Source organism: Miniopterus schreibersii, assembly GCF_964146895.1.
Source record: "Miniopterus schreibersii genome assembly, chromosome: 2".
NCBI classification, from domain to species: Eukaryota; Metazoa; Chordata; class Mammalia; order Chiroptera; family Miniopteridae; genus Miniopterus; species Miniopterus schreibersii.
The window spans coordinates 141,871,121-141,888,000 of record NC_138102.1 but is presented as its reverse complement, the minus strand read 5'-3'; the positions used below and the strand labels follow the sequence as shown (position 1 = coordinate 141,888,000).

General features: G+C 43.1%; 1 protein-coding gene and 1 pseudogene across 2 annotated transcripts in view; both read right to left on the bottom strand.

Annotated features, from left to right (window-relative positions):
- Positions 1–16,035, bottom strand: part of BIN2 (bridging integrator 2) — a 29,166-nt gene extending 13,131 nt beyond the window's left edge. The window contains exons 1-4 of the mRNA XM_081128855.1: positions 15,854–16,035; positions 8,976–9,056; positions 1,093–1,147; positions 715–809 (exon numbers count right to left, since the gene is read on the bottom strand). Of these exons, the coding sequence (XP_080984981.1) occupies positions 715–809; positions 1,093–1,147; positions 8,976–9,056; positions 15,854–16,033 (411 nt within the window). The 5' untranslated portion in view covers positions 16,034–16,035. The remainder of the gene's footprint in view (positions 1–714; positions 810–1,092; positions 1,148–8,975; positions 9,057–15,853) is intronic.
- Positions 3,271–3,823, bottom strand: LOC308553356 (large ribosomal subunit protein uL22 pseudogene; annotated as a pseudogene). Its single transcript has one exon. The product of its transcript is annotated as a large ribosomal subunit protein uL22 pseudogene (transcript).
- Positions 16,036–16,880: the final 845 nt, after the last annotated feature.

The window sequence follows — 16,880 nt, the reverse complement described above, 5'->3', positions numbered from 1 at the left end:
CAAAGTCTTCCTGCAATAGACTTCCTTTTTTGAGCACTGGGAAGAATCAGATGAAGAAACAGCCCTTCACCAAGGAACTGCCCTGACAAAGGTTGGACATACATTCAGGGATTAAGAATAGGAACAGCCCAGCTGTCATGGCTCAGTAGTTGAGAGTCGACCTATGAACCAGGAGGTCAGGGTTTGATTCCATATCAGGGCACATGCCTGGGTTGCGGACTCGATCCCCAGAAAGGGGCGTGCAGGAGGCAGCCGATCAATGATTCTCTCTCATCATTGATGTTTCTCTCCCTCTCCCTTCCTCTCTCTGAAATTAATAAAAATGTATTTAAAAAAATGAAAAGAAAAAAAGAACAGGTACAGATGGTCAGAGTATTGGATCCTAGTGCTTGAAGGGCAGGGAAGTTTGGGAGTAAATAATTGCATGAAATTAGTTTCTAAAAACAACCAATTAGGTTTGAAGTAGGTAAAGTTTCCATAAGGTTTTAAAGAGGGAAACAGCGTAAAAAATGGAGGAGTCCACAGATTAGGGAACACTTGTTTTTACCTTCGTAGTTGCAGCTTTTTTCTTCCACCTGTGACTGAGGCTATACAAATGAACAGTGTGAATTGGCTCCTTTGGTTTCCTATTTGCTTAGATGGAGAAGCTAAGGTAATGTTGAAATGATGGCAGGAATGAGTTGTGAAGAGTTGTAAAGCCCAGAACACTCTTACCCCTACGATGGCCTTCAGCTCCTCATGACCGTCCCACTCACTGCTGTAGATCTCCTGCAGGGTTTCTGACACTCTCTTTGAACTTTCATGCATCACTGAAAGGAGAGAACTCCACAAAGTTTCCCGAAAAGTACTTTGGTATAATCATATGGGCGACAGGCTAATCAGTGGGTCCAATTAAGGAGGAGAAACTGAGAAGTTTTGAGTTATCAGTGATGGAAGCTGGATGGGGCCAGGATAGGAAAAGTTACTCTTGCTTGGCCCACAAGTTCCATGAGTTGGGGCAGGCAAGTGATAAAACCCTGGTCCCCACCCATTCCCCAGACCTAAGAGCTGCACAAACGCCCTCTGGATTTTCTCCCATGCTATAATACCCACCTTTGACTGCACTAAGGAAGTTCTTCAACTCCTTGTATAGCTTGAGGCCCTCTGCCTGAAAGGAAGAAATGCCTTTGGTGATTAAAGATATATATTTGGAAAGATGCTCCAGAGGTCCCAGTATAAAAGTAGCTTCAAAGCAGAAATCAATCCTGGAATTTCTTCAAACATTTGCAAATGTTGTAAATTAGCTATTACTCTCTACCAAAAAGTTGAAGGCTGTCTCTCTGGGGCAATTTTTAAGTTGGGAAATTGCTCCCACTGCATTGGCATGTTTTTCCTCTGTCTGTTCTTCCTTCCAGTGAACAAGAGCCTATACCTAAGTTTCTCTGTTAAAATCTAATGATCCTCTGGCTTATGCCTTCCTCCCTGGGTAAACTACTACCACCTTCTACAGATACTATACCCTCTTCCTTCTCTGCTCCCTCTCACAGGCTATTCTCCTCCCCTAATGTCCTTCTCTGCCTTGCCCCATTTTACCCTTCCCTTCCGTCAGCTACCTGCTTTATACTTCTCTTCCAAGGAGCCTCATCATTGACTCTCCTGTTCCAACTCCAGTGTCCTCACTTATAGTTCCATCTATCTACCTGATTCTATCTTTGCTCCTGTGTCTGAATTCTCATTTTTTATACTAAGACTTCCAAGCACAAATTAGGTCTCTTCCCTCTAAAAAAGAAGAAGGGAGGAAGGAGAGGAGGTATCATTTAGATTTTGGCAGTTCAAATCTCTACTCAATAGATGAGCCACTTTTTCTATAACTCTGACAAATGTTCATTTAGCCTCTGCCTCCAGCAACCAGAAACTCATGACCTCTTGTTGAGGCTGAACTTCATTTTAAAATAGCTCTATCAGAACTTTAGCACACTGGCCTTAGTCTGGCCATCTATACTCATAGCAGATATAATTTCTCTTGCATTTATGTTTGAAGACATCTTTCACATGCCCTGTACCAAGTCTTTTTCACAGGCCTCCTCAGTTGTTCCTTAGGGTGTTGTTTAAGGCCCCTTTCCCTTCTGGTATATTTCCTCTGTGCTCCAGCTTCTAGGGATTGGATGAGAAGGAAGTTTGAGGTTATGGTAGGCAGGTGTGAGTTTGAGAGTTTTGCAAATGTAATAACCAAGGTTTTAAAGAGTTTTGAAAGACTTTTAGGCATTATAGAAATTAACAAGGATTTCAATTTATTTTTTGACAGAAAATAACCCTGACTCAACTTTTTACTGATTATTTCATTCATCTTCTTGCCTCCAGAGCTCTCCTCTAAGCCAGTGCAAACTTCTGACCATACTTCATGTTAAAAGTCCTTCTCAAGGGGCTGAATACCAGGGCTCAAGGAACATGAAGACAGATAGCCTCAAGGTAGTCTACTGCACTGGCAGAGGGGAAGGACTGGGCTTAGCCAGTGTGTCCCAGCGAGTGAGAATCAAGGCAGCATCAGAGAAATGGCCAAAGAAGAGTAGGATGCTACAGAGAAGTGAGACTGCAGGAAGAGTCAGTAAAAGTCACTGGACTTGGTAGTGGGAGGTCACTGTTGACCGTGAGAAAGTGTTTCAATAGCGTAATGGAGACAAATTCAGTCAGTTAAAAAACATCAGAAACACTCAGCATTCACCAGAAATGATGTCTCACTTCCTCCTTGCTTTTTCACTAACAGAAAAAAAGTTTAAATAGTCTAACATGTTAAATGTACATAATATCTTTAAAACGTGTCTACGGTAGGTAGGTATAAGTTTGAGAGTTTTGCAAATGTAATAACCAAGGTTTTAAAGAGTTTTGAAAGACTTTTAGGGATTATAGAAATTAACAAGGATTTCAATTTATTTTTTGACAGACAATAACTCAGACTCAACTTTTTACTTCACTGTGAAGATTTGGTCTCAAAAATTCATATCTGAGGAACAAAAGCTGTTAAACTGTCTTTAATAATTTCTAGAAATAAAAATTTTAATATTTTATCCTATTATATGGCCTGAAAAAACAGATCAATAATCAAGGCTACTATGTATGATGGTGCAGGTTGTATGTACACTGTTCAAAACGAATGGGAACTATTTATACCATAGTCCATAAAATGTGAATCCCTTCTGCCCTCCATTACACCTCACAGAAGTCCAGATCCATTTCTGTGTATTTATTTATTTATTTATTTATACTTTTATTAGTATTTATTTTATGTTGAATTTACTCCCAGGCCACAAGTTCTTGTTTCTTCAGTTTCTCCTGGGATATCTTTTTCTTCTGTGCGACCTCCTCTTCTGGCTTAGGAAAAATCTGCTCTTTTTTAGTAGGATCCTCTCAGTGGGGCAGGGAGAACTCATGTCTGGGTTAATCGGCCAATGAGCTCTGTAAGTTTTACATCGCATCTTGGGAGCTTTGTTCACCTGGATGTGCTCAATGACCAGAGAATCTACATCTAAACCCTTAAGTTCAGCATTGCTCTCTGTGTTTTTAAGCATGTGCAGCAAGAAATCAGCACTCTTTTTGGGCCACTGACCCCGTGTCCAGCCCCACTGTTTGGCCTGGGCACACCTACCAACTCCACCATTGTAACGACGGAATGGCACACATTGCTTCTGTAAAGTGACATCCTTCAGATGCTTGGTAGCTTTTCGAATATGCCTACCCTTGATGGCTGGGCAGTTTCATGAGTGTTCTTAAAGTTAACACGAAGATTTGAATCTCTTGATTTGCATGATTTTGTGGGGTTTTCTGGGTCAAGTGAATAACGAACCATTTTCAGAGGGCACCTCTGGCCGCTTTTGGGAAGAGCTCCATTTCTATGTTTTAGAATCAAGCTTCCTGGTCAAAGTTCTTTTATACTCTTGTTCTTTCCTTTGAGGACATGAACTGGTGGTAGTGGGACGTGGGGTGGTGGAAAAACACTGGGTGTCATTTTACTTCTCTGACCTGTCTTCCCTGAAATGTCTCCAGGCTAAATCACCCCAGAACATTTCTTCTTTCCTGACAGATGTGACTCTCACAGTCTTAGGTTCCCACTTGTCTGGGAGTCAAACACTTGTCTTTGCCACCAACTAGCAAGTTATTCCGCTTCTCTGGCTTTAATTCCTTCATCTATAAATGCCGGGTAAGACGACTTCTAGCTCTAAATCTTTGTGTCACTTCTGCTCTCTGAAGCCTTGTCAGATTCTTGGCAGCACTATAAAGAGTCTGAGTTAGTCCCTCCCATCCCTTACGCAAACAGTCCTAGCCCTCAGTTCATGAACCACTCACTCTGGAAGCTTATCCTAAGCACTCAGGGAGGTAGACAGAGCTATGTCCTAAGAGACAGGGGTAGAGGGGATGAAGAGGGTCCCTGTCTTGGGGTACCCCACTTGCTGGAGAAAAACAGACTCAGAGAAACCCAACATTCAGCAAAACAAATATCATTACCAACCTTGAGCAAGTGCTAAATGTGTTTGATCTAATGGAGGTCCAGAAAGGAAAGATGCAGCTAGATTGTTAACATTGGATTTTAAAGGCAATGATTTGGAAGCAGCTGTCGCTACCAGAAATAATAGATTAAAGTACTGCTTGAGAAAAAGAATTCTTCCTATGTAATATGTTTTGGAGAGAGAGAAAGAGGGGAGTAAGTAGAGCCCTCACAGAAAAATTACCTATGGAAATTGGATTAGGAACCTAGGCAAGTGCAAGGCCTTGAAATCAGGCTGGAAAGTTCTGGAGTAATATTTATTTATTAACAAAAAGGTTACCTACAAGTTGACTGTGGGTAAGGAATAGGACACATGACTAACTGGTTCAATTTCTGAAATACTCAACTTTCAATCTCTGACCTTGTTCTTTTTCCTTCTGTTCGTCTTAGCCACCCCAGGTCCAGCCGCAGACCTGACTGTATTATCACCGTCTTTCTTCTTAAACTGTTGAGAGGCTTGAGGGCAGGTATGCTATCTTATTCGTGAAGTTCCAGCATCTAGCACAGTGCCCGCATGCAGCAGGCGACCATGAAATGTTTGATAAGTGAACTTTCCAAGCATGTTCAAACATGGGTTACTACAGATGCAGCATTCTCTCAGGAGAAAAGTTTTCCCTTGTTCCTAATCTAACTCCATTTCATTTAGCAAATATATTTCCCCCCATCAAGTGACGTTTAGTTGGTGGGCTCACACAGAGAATTCTGAGGGAACAGTCCCATCTAATCCTCTTTTTCTTCTTGATGACCCCATCTCTTACCCTTTCTAGCCACACACCTGCCATTGTAGAGCCATCCTGTAAGGCAGAGAGGGAGAGAAAGGACTGAGGGACAGAATGGGCCAAGAGCTGGAAACCTTTCAAACTGGGTGTCAGCTTACTCATTCCTGTTCTTTTTATACTGGAGTTGAAAGTAGAACAGTAACTAGAGTTGAGAAAAGGCCCAGGGAGGCCTCCTATTGAGGTACAGGGAACAAAGCATAGGGTTTAAGTCTGAATCCTAGCTCTGCAACTCTTACTCTATGTTAACTTGATGAAATAATTTCCCTCTCAACCAGATCCTATTTCCCCTCAAAGGAGTTAGACTAGATCAGTGTTTGCCAAATGTTGTTTTCAGACTAGCTGCTACATCATAATTACCTAGAAAGCTTAATGTAAAACAAAGATTCCCTAGTTAATCATCACCTATGGCTGTTAATATCACACAAAAAAGGAGACAACCAGATATTATGTGCCTCCAGCTGGAAGGACAGAACACCTATCATAATAAATATTCTCTGTGCCAAAAGAAACAAAAACAAAAATATGAATCTCATCAAGGCTCTAAATCTAACTATTAATTTTCAGGAAATACAAGAGATAGAGGAACATGTTAAATTATATCAGAGATCCAATCAGCAAAATTTAGACTGCATGAAACTGCAGGAAAACAATCTAGTATCATCAACAAATAAACTACAAAAGGAAGGATTAGAAACATACAGATTAAGAAGAGATTTAGCCTTAACTCTACGAGATTTAAACATGTCAGCCAGTTGCTGATGTAAACAAACTGTATATAAAAAAAGACACAATTAAGAGTGTGTGAATATTGACTGGATATTTTATATTAAGAAATTATTGCTAATATTTTTAGATATCACTAAAATGTGTCTTAGTGGGATAGTTAACATGAAATATCTGAAAAGATATTTGTATTATTCTGTTAAGTGAAAAATACAAGTTATAAAACCCTATGAATGAATAATTTCACTTTTGTAAACCTCTATTATTTATAGTGGATATATTTAAAGATGATGCACATATATAACAAAGTAATTGCAGGATATAAAACACAGTGGTTGTAGCATGGGAGGGCATAAAATAATTATTTTTAATTTTTCTCTTGATGTATTTTTTGATTTGTTATGAGTAAATTTTTTTTTTTAGAAATATATTTTTAGGTGCAATAATGGTTTTGTGATTATATTTTAAAAGAGGCCTTATCTTTAGGGATTGATAATGAAATTTTTATGGACAAAATAATATGACACCTAGAATTAGCTTCATAATAATCAAGGATGAGGAAAGTGAGTGGAGACAAAGATGAAACAAGATTCCCAGGAGTTGATAAATTATCGAAGCTGAGTGATAGGTATATATGGATTCATTATATAAGTTTTTCCATTACACAAGTTTAATGGAAAATTTCCAGGCCCTCCTACCAATCAACTTGCATTTAAAAATATTTCCAGCCCTAGCCAGTTTTGCTCAGTGGTTGGAACATCGGTCTGAGGACTGAAGTGTCCCGGGTTTGATTCTGGCCAAAGGCATGTATCTCTGTTGCAGGCTCCATCCCCCGCCCTGCTCAGGGTGTGTGCTGGAGGCAACCAATCAATGTGTCTCTCTCACATCATTGTTTCTCTTCCTCTCTCTTTCTGAAAAGCAATGGAAAAAATATCCTTGGGTATGGATTAAGAAAAAAAAAAATAATAATAATATTGCTCAGCCAGGCATGGCTCAGCGATTGAGCATCGACCTAGGATCCAGGAGATCGTGGTTCGATTCCGGGTTGTGGCACATGCCCCGGTTGTGGGCTCGATCCCCAGCTGGGGGCGTGCAGGAGGCAGCCGATCAATGACAACTCTCACATCATTGATGTTTCTATCTCTCTCTCTCCCTTTCCCCTCCTCTCTCTGAAATCAATAAAGATATATATTTTTAAAAATTTCCAAATGATTTTGATACAGTCTACTACTGCGTTAGATAATAGCTAATATCTTTTTAATATAATTCTAAAGAATTATTTTGCATATAATTCAACTAACTGATGTTGAACAATAAAGATTTTGGCTGGTTTTTGTCCCTGGTTCCTGGGAAGTAAGCCCCAGATATTTGGGATTTCCCAAGTGATGGGAATGTCTTTGTTATTACTGGTGGACCCCTCAGACCATACCTCAGGATGGTGGCAGTTCAGGTTGAAAAGATGAACCATGGGATTAGAGGATTATGGCTCTGAGACAGGTGATATCAGCCCAACTAACATCCAGGGGAGAGAAGGGAAGGGGAGCTAGAGATTAAGTTCAATTACGTGGCCAATGATTCACTATGCAATGAAATCACATTAAAAACTCTAGACACCTGAAGCTCAGGTGAGCATCCTTGGTTGGTAATACTAGATCAGTGTGCTGGGAGGGTGACATATCTTGTGGACACAGAAGTTTCACATCTGGGACCCTCCTTATATGTCTTCATTTGGCTGGTCTTGACTTGTATCCTTTATAATAAAAGTGTAATTGTACGTAGAACACTTTCCTGAGTTCTGTGAGTCATTCTAGCAAATTACATAAGCTGAGCAGCTAGTAGGAAGCCCCAAATTTAGAGCCAATTTGTCAGGAACGCAGGTGGCCTGGGAACTCTGGAGTTTGTGCCTGGTGTCTGGAGTAAGGCAATGTAGTAGGGGACTATGCACTTAACCTGTGAAATTTGACCTAACTGTGGGTAGTCTGTGTCAGAATTGCAATGCAACTGGATATTCATTTAAGTTAACAACTCCCATTATTATAAAGAGCGGATCACAATCTCCAAGACCTATGTAAGAATTAAATGGGCCTAGCTGGGCATGGCTCAGTGGTTGAGCATCGACGTAGGATCCAGGGAATCACGGTTCGATTCCTGGTCAGGGCACATGCCCGGGTTGTGGGCTTGATCCCCAGTTGGGGGCATGCAGGGGGCAGCTGATCAATGACTCTCTCATCCTTGATGTTTTTCTCTCTCTCTCCCTCTCTCTTCCTCTCTCTGAAATAAAGATATATTAAAAAAGAAAAATGAAAAAAAAGAATTAAATGGGATGTATGTAAAGCACTGAGTATAATGTTTGGCACATGGAGATGGAAAGTCAAATATCCCATGGAAGGTTAAACCTCTGTTATCCATTTCTTAATGTAAATTTTGTACATAAAATTACCCATACTATCCAGTGAGGTCAGAAGGAACAGTGAGAATAGGAGATGTTGGTGAGAATGACAGGGGAAAAGATGGAGGTAATACTTTAGAATAAAGGGCTTAGGTGGGGTATATAGATGTAGTGAACGAAGAGGCCACAAGGAAAAGATGGGCCTATTGAGATAAGAAGAGCCCTAGGGTGGGAGAGAGGCACCCTGGGAAGTGAATAAGGTTGCAGGGGCTCAGTTTGATTTTGTCCAAGGACCTGGTGATGTCATTGTATCCTGGAGGAACCAGGAAGAGAAAAGAACACTTGTCTGCACCCCCCAGCCTCCCCCATGTCAGCAGGAACAGGAAAGGTAAGTTTCTCTGGTTCCAGGGGAAGGATAAGCAGCGGTCACTGGAGGCCCTCACCCCTGGGGGGAGATGGGTTACTAGGAATGCTTGCTGGTTTGAAGAATGTGCTATTCCTCTGCCACTCAGCCCTCATGTCTTCTTTCTTCCTCCAAGCTTCCCTTCCCCACCCTCCAGATTACCTGTTGATGGTAAAAGTTGTTGGCATTTTGTTCAAACCGTTCATCTTTGGTTTCCACAGTTTTCCCCAACTTCTGCAGTACCTGGGGATATAAATCAGAGAGGTCAATAAGGTTATACACATATAGTCAAGTCTCTCTTATCTGTTGGCTTCATATGACTCTGGCTTCTCTCAGAGTTTCAGATGCAACTAAAGGGCCACTGTACTCATATCAGCCCAACAGAATTAGAAATACAACACATTGCTGAATAAGCAATCATGTTTTGTGGCTCTTTTGAAATCGGGTACTCTTGGGGGTATGCAGCAGTGTGCTAGATGATATATATAAAGTCCATAATAAATAAGGTATATATTCCTGGAATGACATTGTTATTTACAGTGTTTTTTCGTGGGGATGGAGTGGGGAGAGCATTATATTAAAACAAGAATTAATAAAAAGAATGTAAAATGTGTACGGTTTTTAAAGATATAACATGGCCCGGCTAGGCGTGGCTCAGTGGTGTAACATTGACCTAGGATCCAGGAGATCGTGGTTCGATTCCTGGTCAGGGCACATGCCTGGATTGTGGGCTCGACCCCCCAGTCGGGGGTGTGCGGGAGGCAGCCGATCAATCACTCTCTCATCATTGATGTTTCTATCTCTCTCTCTCCCTTTCTCTTTCTGAAATCAATAAGGATATATTAAAAATTAAAAAAAGATATAACATGAGCCTTAAAGACATTTTTCACTTGAGAGACTCTCTTTCAGCCATAGCTGCAGGTTCCTGTAGATAGATGAGGTTAGAGAGGTGGGCAGGAGACTCTTCTCTCATAAGGGCCCTTATGGAAAACTTTAAGAAGCCCTGATAAAATGCATTTAAAACTCCTCTACAAATTAATGCTATCCATGTCTATTTCCTTTCCACTGGGAACCCGAGAGCTAAACATTATACCAGTCTCAGTGCTAATGCAAAGGGTATGGAAATGAAAAAGGTAGAGTACCTGTTTTCACAGGGGAGATTCACTCATCAACAAATAAGGAAGTCTTGCCTCTTCTATCTGTAACCCATTTTGGAAGGAGGTACCATCATCCCCCAGGTCCAAGTTGGAATCTCAGGAGTTTCCTGCCCTCAATTCCTTCTCTCTCACCTCCTTCAATGAATCCCTCACTATGTCCATCTCTGAAAATCATCCTATGCTTTCTAGTCTCATTGCCATAGCTTCAGCCCAGGCCCTGGTCTGCTATAATAGGCCTATCATGCTGCTACTTAAAACCTAATGATTCTCCATTTATCTTTTCAACAAATTTTTATTACATTCCCATTATGTATCTGTAAATTATAGTGCAAGCTCTAGAATGCATACAGGTTTCAATATCTGACTATTCATTTAGCCTCAGCTCTCATAGTTCCTCCTTCCTGTAGGTCTCGCCCCCAACACTTTATTCGCTTCCTGAATAAGCTATACTTCTGGTTGTTGTAGATGCTGTGCCCTGTTTCTGGAATGTTCTTCCCCACCTTGGCTGTCAGGCCACTATCTAAAAACCCCCAATTCATAATCTATATCCTTTGTGACACTTAATTACACCTACTTCATCTTATTTATCAAGTTAATCACTCCCTCCTAAGCACAACTTCTGTACCTTATATGCACTTCTGTTACTGTTTTATTATTTGTATTTATCTATCCATGTCTCTTTCTAAATTGTGAGTCCCTTGGATTGGGTACTTGCCTTACTCATTTAGATTTCTCAGAATCCAGCAAATAGATACTTAATACTTATAACAGGAAGGAGAATAGGACTGATACAGGAGAGGACCAATGCTGGGCCTTGAATTAATATTTTGATAGATTAGAATAGAGTATAAACAGTGAGGGTGGAAAGAGGCTTCTATGCAGACAAAATCAGTAAAGTCAGGGGGGGAATATAAGTTTACAGCAGCTTCATGAGATAGTTCAGCATGGCTGGTTTAGGGTATGTTATGGGGAATGTGTGTAAGGAAGCTAGAGAGGGAGATTGGGCTTTGAATTGCATGCAAGACTGCCCAGGTCTTGGGAGTGAGAAAGACTCCATTCTTAATCCTGGTGTTAGTATCTCTCACTTCTGGAGCTCTCTCTATAATGGTTAAGATCAAGGACTCTGGAGTCAGAGAGATAGATATATTCCCCCATCTTGGCCTTTCCACTTACTGGCTATAAGCCTTTGGGCAAATCACTTAAACTCTTGAGCCTCAGTTTCTGTAAACTCCTTTCTCCCCATTAAGACAATAGTATCTCCTAGGGTTGTTGGTAGAATTAAATGATATTATACATGTAAATTGCTTTCACAGTGCTGCCTTAAGGTGAGTACTTCAATACAAACCCACTATCACTATGTCTAGTTCTACCCCTCCCCTATTTCCTTTTCAGTTTAACCATATGTGTTTGTCTGTGTCTCTAACTCCACTTTATTTAATATCTAGCCCTGGGTGTGCAGAGTCTGCCATCTTCCTTGGCTCCACCCTCTCCCCCATGGAAACACTGTCTTCTACCAAGAAAGTTGCAAAACCACCTTGTTCAGTGGTTAACACAGCTCTCACTTCCTTCCTGCTACCCCTCCCTTCCTTTGCTTGGGGCGTAGTTCTTCTTAGGTAGAGGGGGCTCAAAAAGATAGAGAAGTCAACTGGGTCTAGAATCAATGTGGCATACCCCAAAGCAGATTTATATTCCCAATCTCCAAAAGGCTTGGAAGGTGTGGGAGCGTGTGTGCTGAGGTAACACTCCACCTTCAATTCTGAAACTGAAAAGATGAGTATTATCACCCTGGAAACATAACCCAGTGCCCTGGCCCCAAAGTCATTTATTGCCATAAACAACGGGGCCAGGTGTCCAGCATTTATACTATGCTGTAGATGTTCTTTCTCAACTAGAGTTCCTTGAGGGAAGAGGATGTACAGATGCTCCATAGATGTTTGTTGAACGAGTAAGTTCTACCTTAGGATCACTTCCTACTGAAGGCCCACATAATGCTAATCCCTGAAGTCCTGCACTGAGAATTCTGACCCAGTTTGCCTGGTTTAGCAGCTGGAAAATTAGAATATAGATATTTAGGGAGAAAGAGTAGGGGAAAGAGATAAAGTAAATGTGGCAAAATGTTAACACTTAGTGAATAGGTAAAGAATATTCCAGTGTTCATTGATTTAACTTTTGTGTAGGTTGAGGTGGGAGGGTAAAGCTTTAAAAAAAAAATCACTGCAGACATATTTGGTACTTAGAGTTCCTCACCATGACCCTTCCCCATAATCATTTATATCTCAGTTAATTCTTTCAATTGGGGTAACCTGAATAGGGCCTGTGCATTAGATGCTGTGAAATTTTGTTAAAATTTTTTCTAGGTGAGATAAAAATACCGTAGTTACGTAAGAAATCTTTAGTTTCATAATATATGCTAAAGTAGGCTCTCCTTAATATGGCCCTAATATACTTTTCAGCCTTTTCTCCCACCACTTCTTACCTAAAAGGGTTTCCAGATGCCATGCCTGGCTCATGCTGGCATTCCTCAGCTGGAATGCTCTCACCCCTTGCCTGAGGAACTGCTAATTAGCCATAATTCCTACTTCAAATTCAGCCTCCACTACAAAACCTCCCTCAATTCTCCTTAATCTTTCTGTCCTCTGAATTCCCAGAGAGGTGCAGCTCTCTCAGGTCACTTATTTTACCTTTTTTTTTTTTTTTTTAATAAAAAAACAAAACTAGATTGTAAGCTTCTGACAGGCAAGAATGCTTCTTACTCATCTCTAAATTCCATCCTGGGTCCAGCCAGGTATCCTGGACAAAAGAGTTTTCTCTAAATATTGTTGACTGAACCATCTGGGTAATAAGTTGAATAAAAGTCAACAAAGCAAAAGACCAAAATAGGAGTGGTAAACAGTGCCCTTTCTTGGGGGGGGGGGGGTGTAGAGATCTAAGAGGTTTGCCACAGAGTTATGGCAAACAGTTGGTGAAAGCATTAGTTTGAAATGTGAAAATGTATCATATTGTAAAAACACAATAAAGCCACTTTGAACTGTCTCATGTTGAGCCTGGGTGGCAACTGGAAGATAAAACAAGAATGCTTCATCTCCATTGTGTTTAACAGTCACCAAACCTTCACTCCTAGCTTTTCAGAGGCAGCCTGAGCAAAAGGTGTTCCCACTCCCAGCTTTGCTCCTGAGAAAAGATCAGAAGGAAGTGGGCAGGCGAGCAGGAAGTGGAGAGGCACAGATGTCAAAGTGGTTTATCAGGAACCTTGTAAAGAGAGCAGCCTGAGTTTGGCATTCAAAGGCAAGACACCTGGGTTCCAGTGATAGTTCTGCCACATACCAATCTCTTTTGAGCCTTGTTTCCTCATTTCCAAAATTGGATACTAATAACATGCTTAAGGATTGAAAAGATGAAGTGAGATCATATCATGAGTATGTTGGCTCCATAAAGGGAAAAATCATGTCTTTCTTAGTGGGCACTTGATATTTCACACATCTGACTATTTGACATATTAGTTATTACATACTACTCAGAAGATTATAGCCAACTGCTTATGGAAAAATTGCAGTTTCCCAGGGAGTCCTTTCTTATGACTATAACTTTCACCATCTTTATCTTGCCTTCAATAACTTCCCATTCAACAATAAAAAAACTTCCCAAGACTCAAGAACTCTGGCAGGCTGAGCTGAGCTCCTCCCCACAACCTAGGCCATTCACACTCTATCCATGCAGCATCCACTATCTTTAAGGTGCCAGCTGAACTATCCAGGTTCAACTTCTGCCTGCCCTTGTGTCTAAGTCTGAGTTCAGAGTATTTTCTTGTTTTCTACAACAACTTGGGAATTCCCCAGGGCAGATTTGAGTTTGTTCCTTGCTTTGCCTTCTCAGGGTTCAGACCAGGAAAAACAGGGTGTACCAGGGCAGCTAGTTCTCCCTTTGGGAAGTATTTGACTCTGTGCTTCAAGGAGCCCTCTCCCCTTTTCACTTTGGTGTCATGTCCTTACCATGTCGAGTTTCCAAATCCCTGAACACCCAATCTCTCATTTTACAAATGCAGAATCTGAAGCGTGGAGCAGGGACGTTATTTAGCCAAGGCTTAGGGGTCCATGCTTAAAAAAGGAGAGAAATCCCAAAGCAAGGGCATCGTGTTGATGATAGGCTAGATGATGATAAAATGTGACAGAGTGAGTTAAAATCAATTTCTATGTCTTTTAAAAAGAACTATTATCTATAAGTTTTATCTTTTGGGTTTCTTCTTTGTTTTTCTAACCCACAGTGTTAGCCTCCCCTCTTTTCTAGTACCTCCTGTTTCTCCACACTGCTGCTAACTGGGCCTAGTATAGACTCTAGTATCTACATATCAGATCTATAACAAGAGAGGCTTTTGAAAGGCTGAAACCAGGATCAAGGTGAAGTTAGGGTAAGGTGAAGTAACAAAGTCTAGCCACACAAAGTCCCTTTTCCTTTGCTTGTTCACGTGACCTGGCTTCTTCCCCCTCCTCCACCTCTCTTCCACTGTGAGCCTCTTAAAGATCGTAACTATATCAGTTCTCTGTTGATAATCTCACTTGGGAGAGCTGGTTGCCTTTAATCCTTCCAGGACCCAAGCCAGTGTTCTGCATTTACTTACTTATTTATTTATTTATTTATTTAATCCTGACCTGAGGATATTTTTCCCTTGCTTTTTTTTCAGAGAGAGTGGAAGAGGGGAAGAGAAAGGGAGGGAGGGGGAGAGAGAGAGAGAAACATCAATGTGAGAAAGACACATGGATTGCTTGCTTCCCACACACACCCCAACAGGGGCTGGGGATGGAGCCTGCAACTGACGTATGTGTCCTTGGCAAGAATGGGACCCATGACCCTTCCGTCTGCAGGTCGATGCTCTCATCACTGAGCCAAACCGGCTAGGGGAGTGCTCTGCTTTTAGAAGATGACACAAATATTTCAATTCTTAAGCATGTGGTATCCATCCAAATGCTCCTAAGACCATGAACCCTTAGAAAAGCACAATTCTACGTAAGGTCCTTCTTATTTCTCCCTCCTCCTTTTCTTTTGGCTTAACCATCTTCCTGTACCCTCTCACCTACTGGCATGTTGACAGGGAGAGAGAAGTTCAGGTTAGAGGCAAAGAAAATACTCTGGAGAGGTAGAAACAAGAATGTCATTAAACATGTAGAGAAGTGTCCACACATTCTACATAGGTAGGCAAGTTATGGACAGTCTACCTAAATGCTAGTGCTAGAGTAGGACCACCAAGAGCTAACTAAGGGCATGAGGTAACGAGAGAAGCGCCTTCATCGCCCAGGATCGGTACAGGAAGCAGATACGGGCTACTCTTACATCAGCTGAACAACACCCAGAGGCCAGGCAGGGTTAGGTACAGAGAATCATGCAGGATGACTCCAGTCCTTGGACTCCCTGTCCAAGCCAACCGGCGGCACTCGGGGGCAGCACATCTGGGCACTTCGGTCTTATAACTTTGGGGGAATTACCTACTTTGAACTCTCCATGCCACCATCTGTAAAACACCATCCTTGCTGTTTTGCTAGGACCAAAACTGCTGCGAGGCAATTGCCGAAGTTAGTTCCTTTCTTTCGTCTTTTCTGGGTGAGTCCAAGCGTTAGGGTTCCTGAGGGAGGCTGCTGTCTCCTCAGCTTCCCTCATCCTCACCCAAGATCGGGTGATGCTCTCCCATTCACGTCTGCCTGTTTTCATGGACACTCACTCCCCGCTCCCGTTTCCCAGAGGAAGCCAGAGACCCTTCTCTTCAGCCCAGCCCAGGCCTCGGGGGGCCCCTGAGCACCCGGTAAGCCCCTCTCGAAGCATCCTGCCCGGGGCCTCCGCTCCTGGCCGGTGGGCGGCGGGCGGCGGGCGGCAGGCGGCGAGGCGGGCGCTTACCTTCTCCTGGGCTCTGCTGAACTTCTTCTGCATCTGCTTGGCAAAGAGGCCAGCGGCACCCCCAGCCTTGCCCTCAGCCATCCTGTCAGTTCCCTGGGGGTCGCAGACCCTGACCGAGAGAGACCTGTGGTTTTCTGGAGCCTCCTGAGGAGGAAGTGCCCTTCCCAGCATGCCTCGCATCCGGCCCCGGGGGGCGGGCCTCCTACTTCCCCTCGCCGCTGCCCCTGCGAGCCTCGGCCTGTCCGCCCAGAGGCCACCTCAGGACCGCCCCGAGGCCAGCCCGAGGGCACCGGGGGCTGTCCCAGGACCATCCTGAGGCTACCTCAGGACCACCCCTGGCTTCCCCAGGACCACCCCAAGGTCGCCCCGAAACCACCCCAGGCCACCTCAGGACCATCCCGAGGTCGCCCCAAGATCACCCCCAGACCACCCCGAAATCCAGTGCAGCGAGCCTGAGACCCACGGCGAGGTTCACGTGGAGGCCCACTTGAGCCCAGACGGCACTGACCCCCGAGGCCCTCCCCACGGCCCAGCCCGGGGGTGCGGCCCAGAGCAGCGGCCGAGGGGCCAAGCGCGGACTCCCGGAGCGCCGGGTATTGGCTGTTCCTGTTGGGAGGCCGGAAGCTCGGGCCTGCGCTCGGCGCCGCTCGCTCAAGGCCGCCTTCAAAGTTCTCCAGCCCTAAGGTGTAGGAGCACCAGCGCCACTGAACAGAGTTTGCAAATGCGGGCCCAGACTCACTCATCCCCGAACGCCAGTTAGCCACAGCGATCCACGCTGGAAAGTCACAGAAACAGTGGGGTAGGAGACATTGTGATTTTCACTCAGCAAGAGTATTTATTGTATAGGAAATCTCGTTTCAGTTATATGGGTGTTTATACTGGGTGGCCAAGTAAAATGTACTTCTTACCTCAGGTTCCAGTTTTTAAAAATGGAAAGCCTCTATCAGAGAGGTTGGCTCCAAGCCTAGAAGTGGAAGGGATGGAGTCCACACCTGAACTTGAAAGGGACAAGCAACTGAGATAGAAA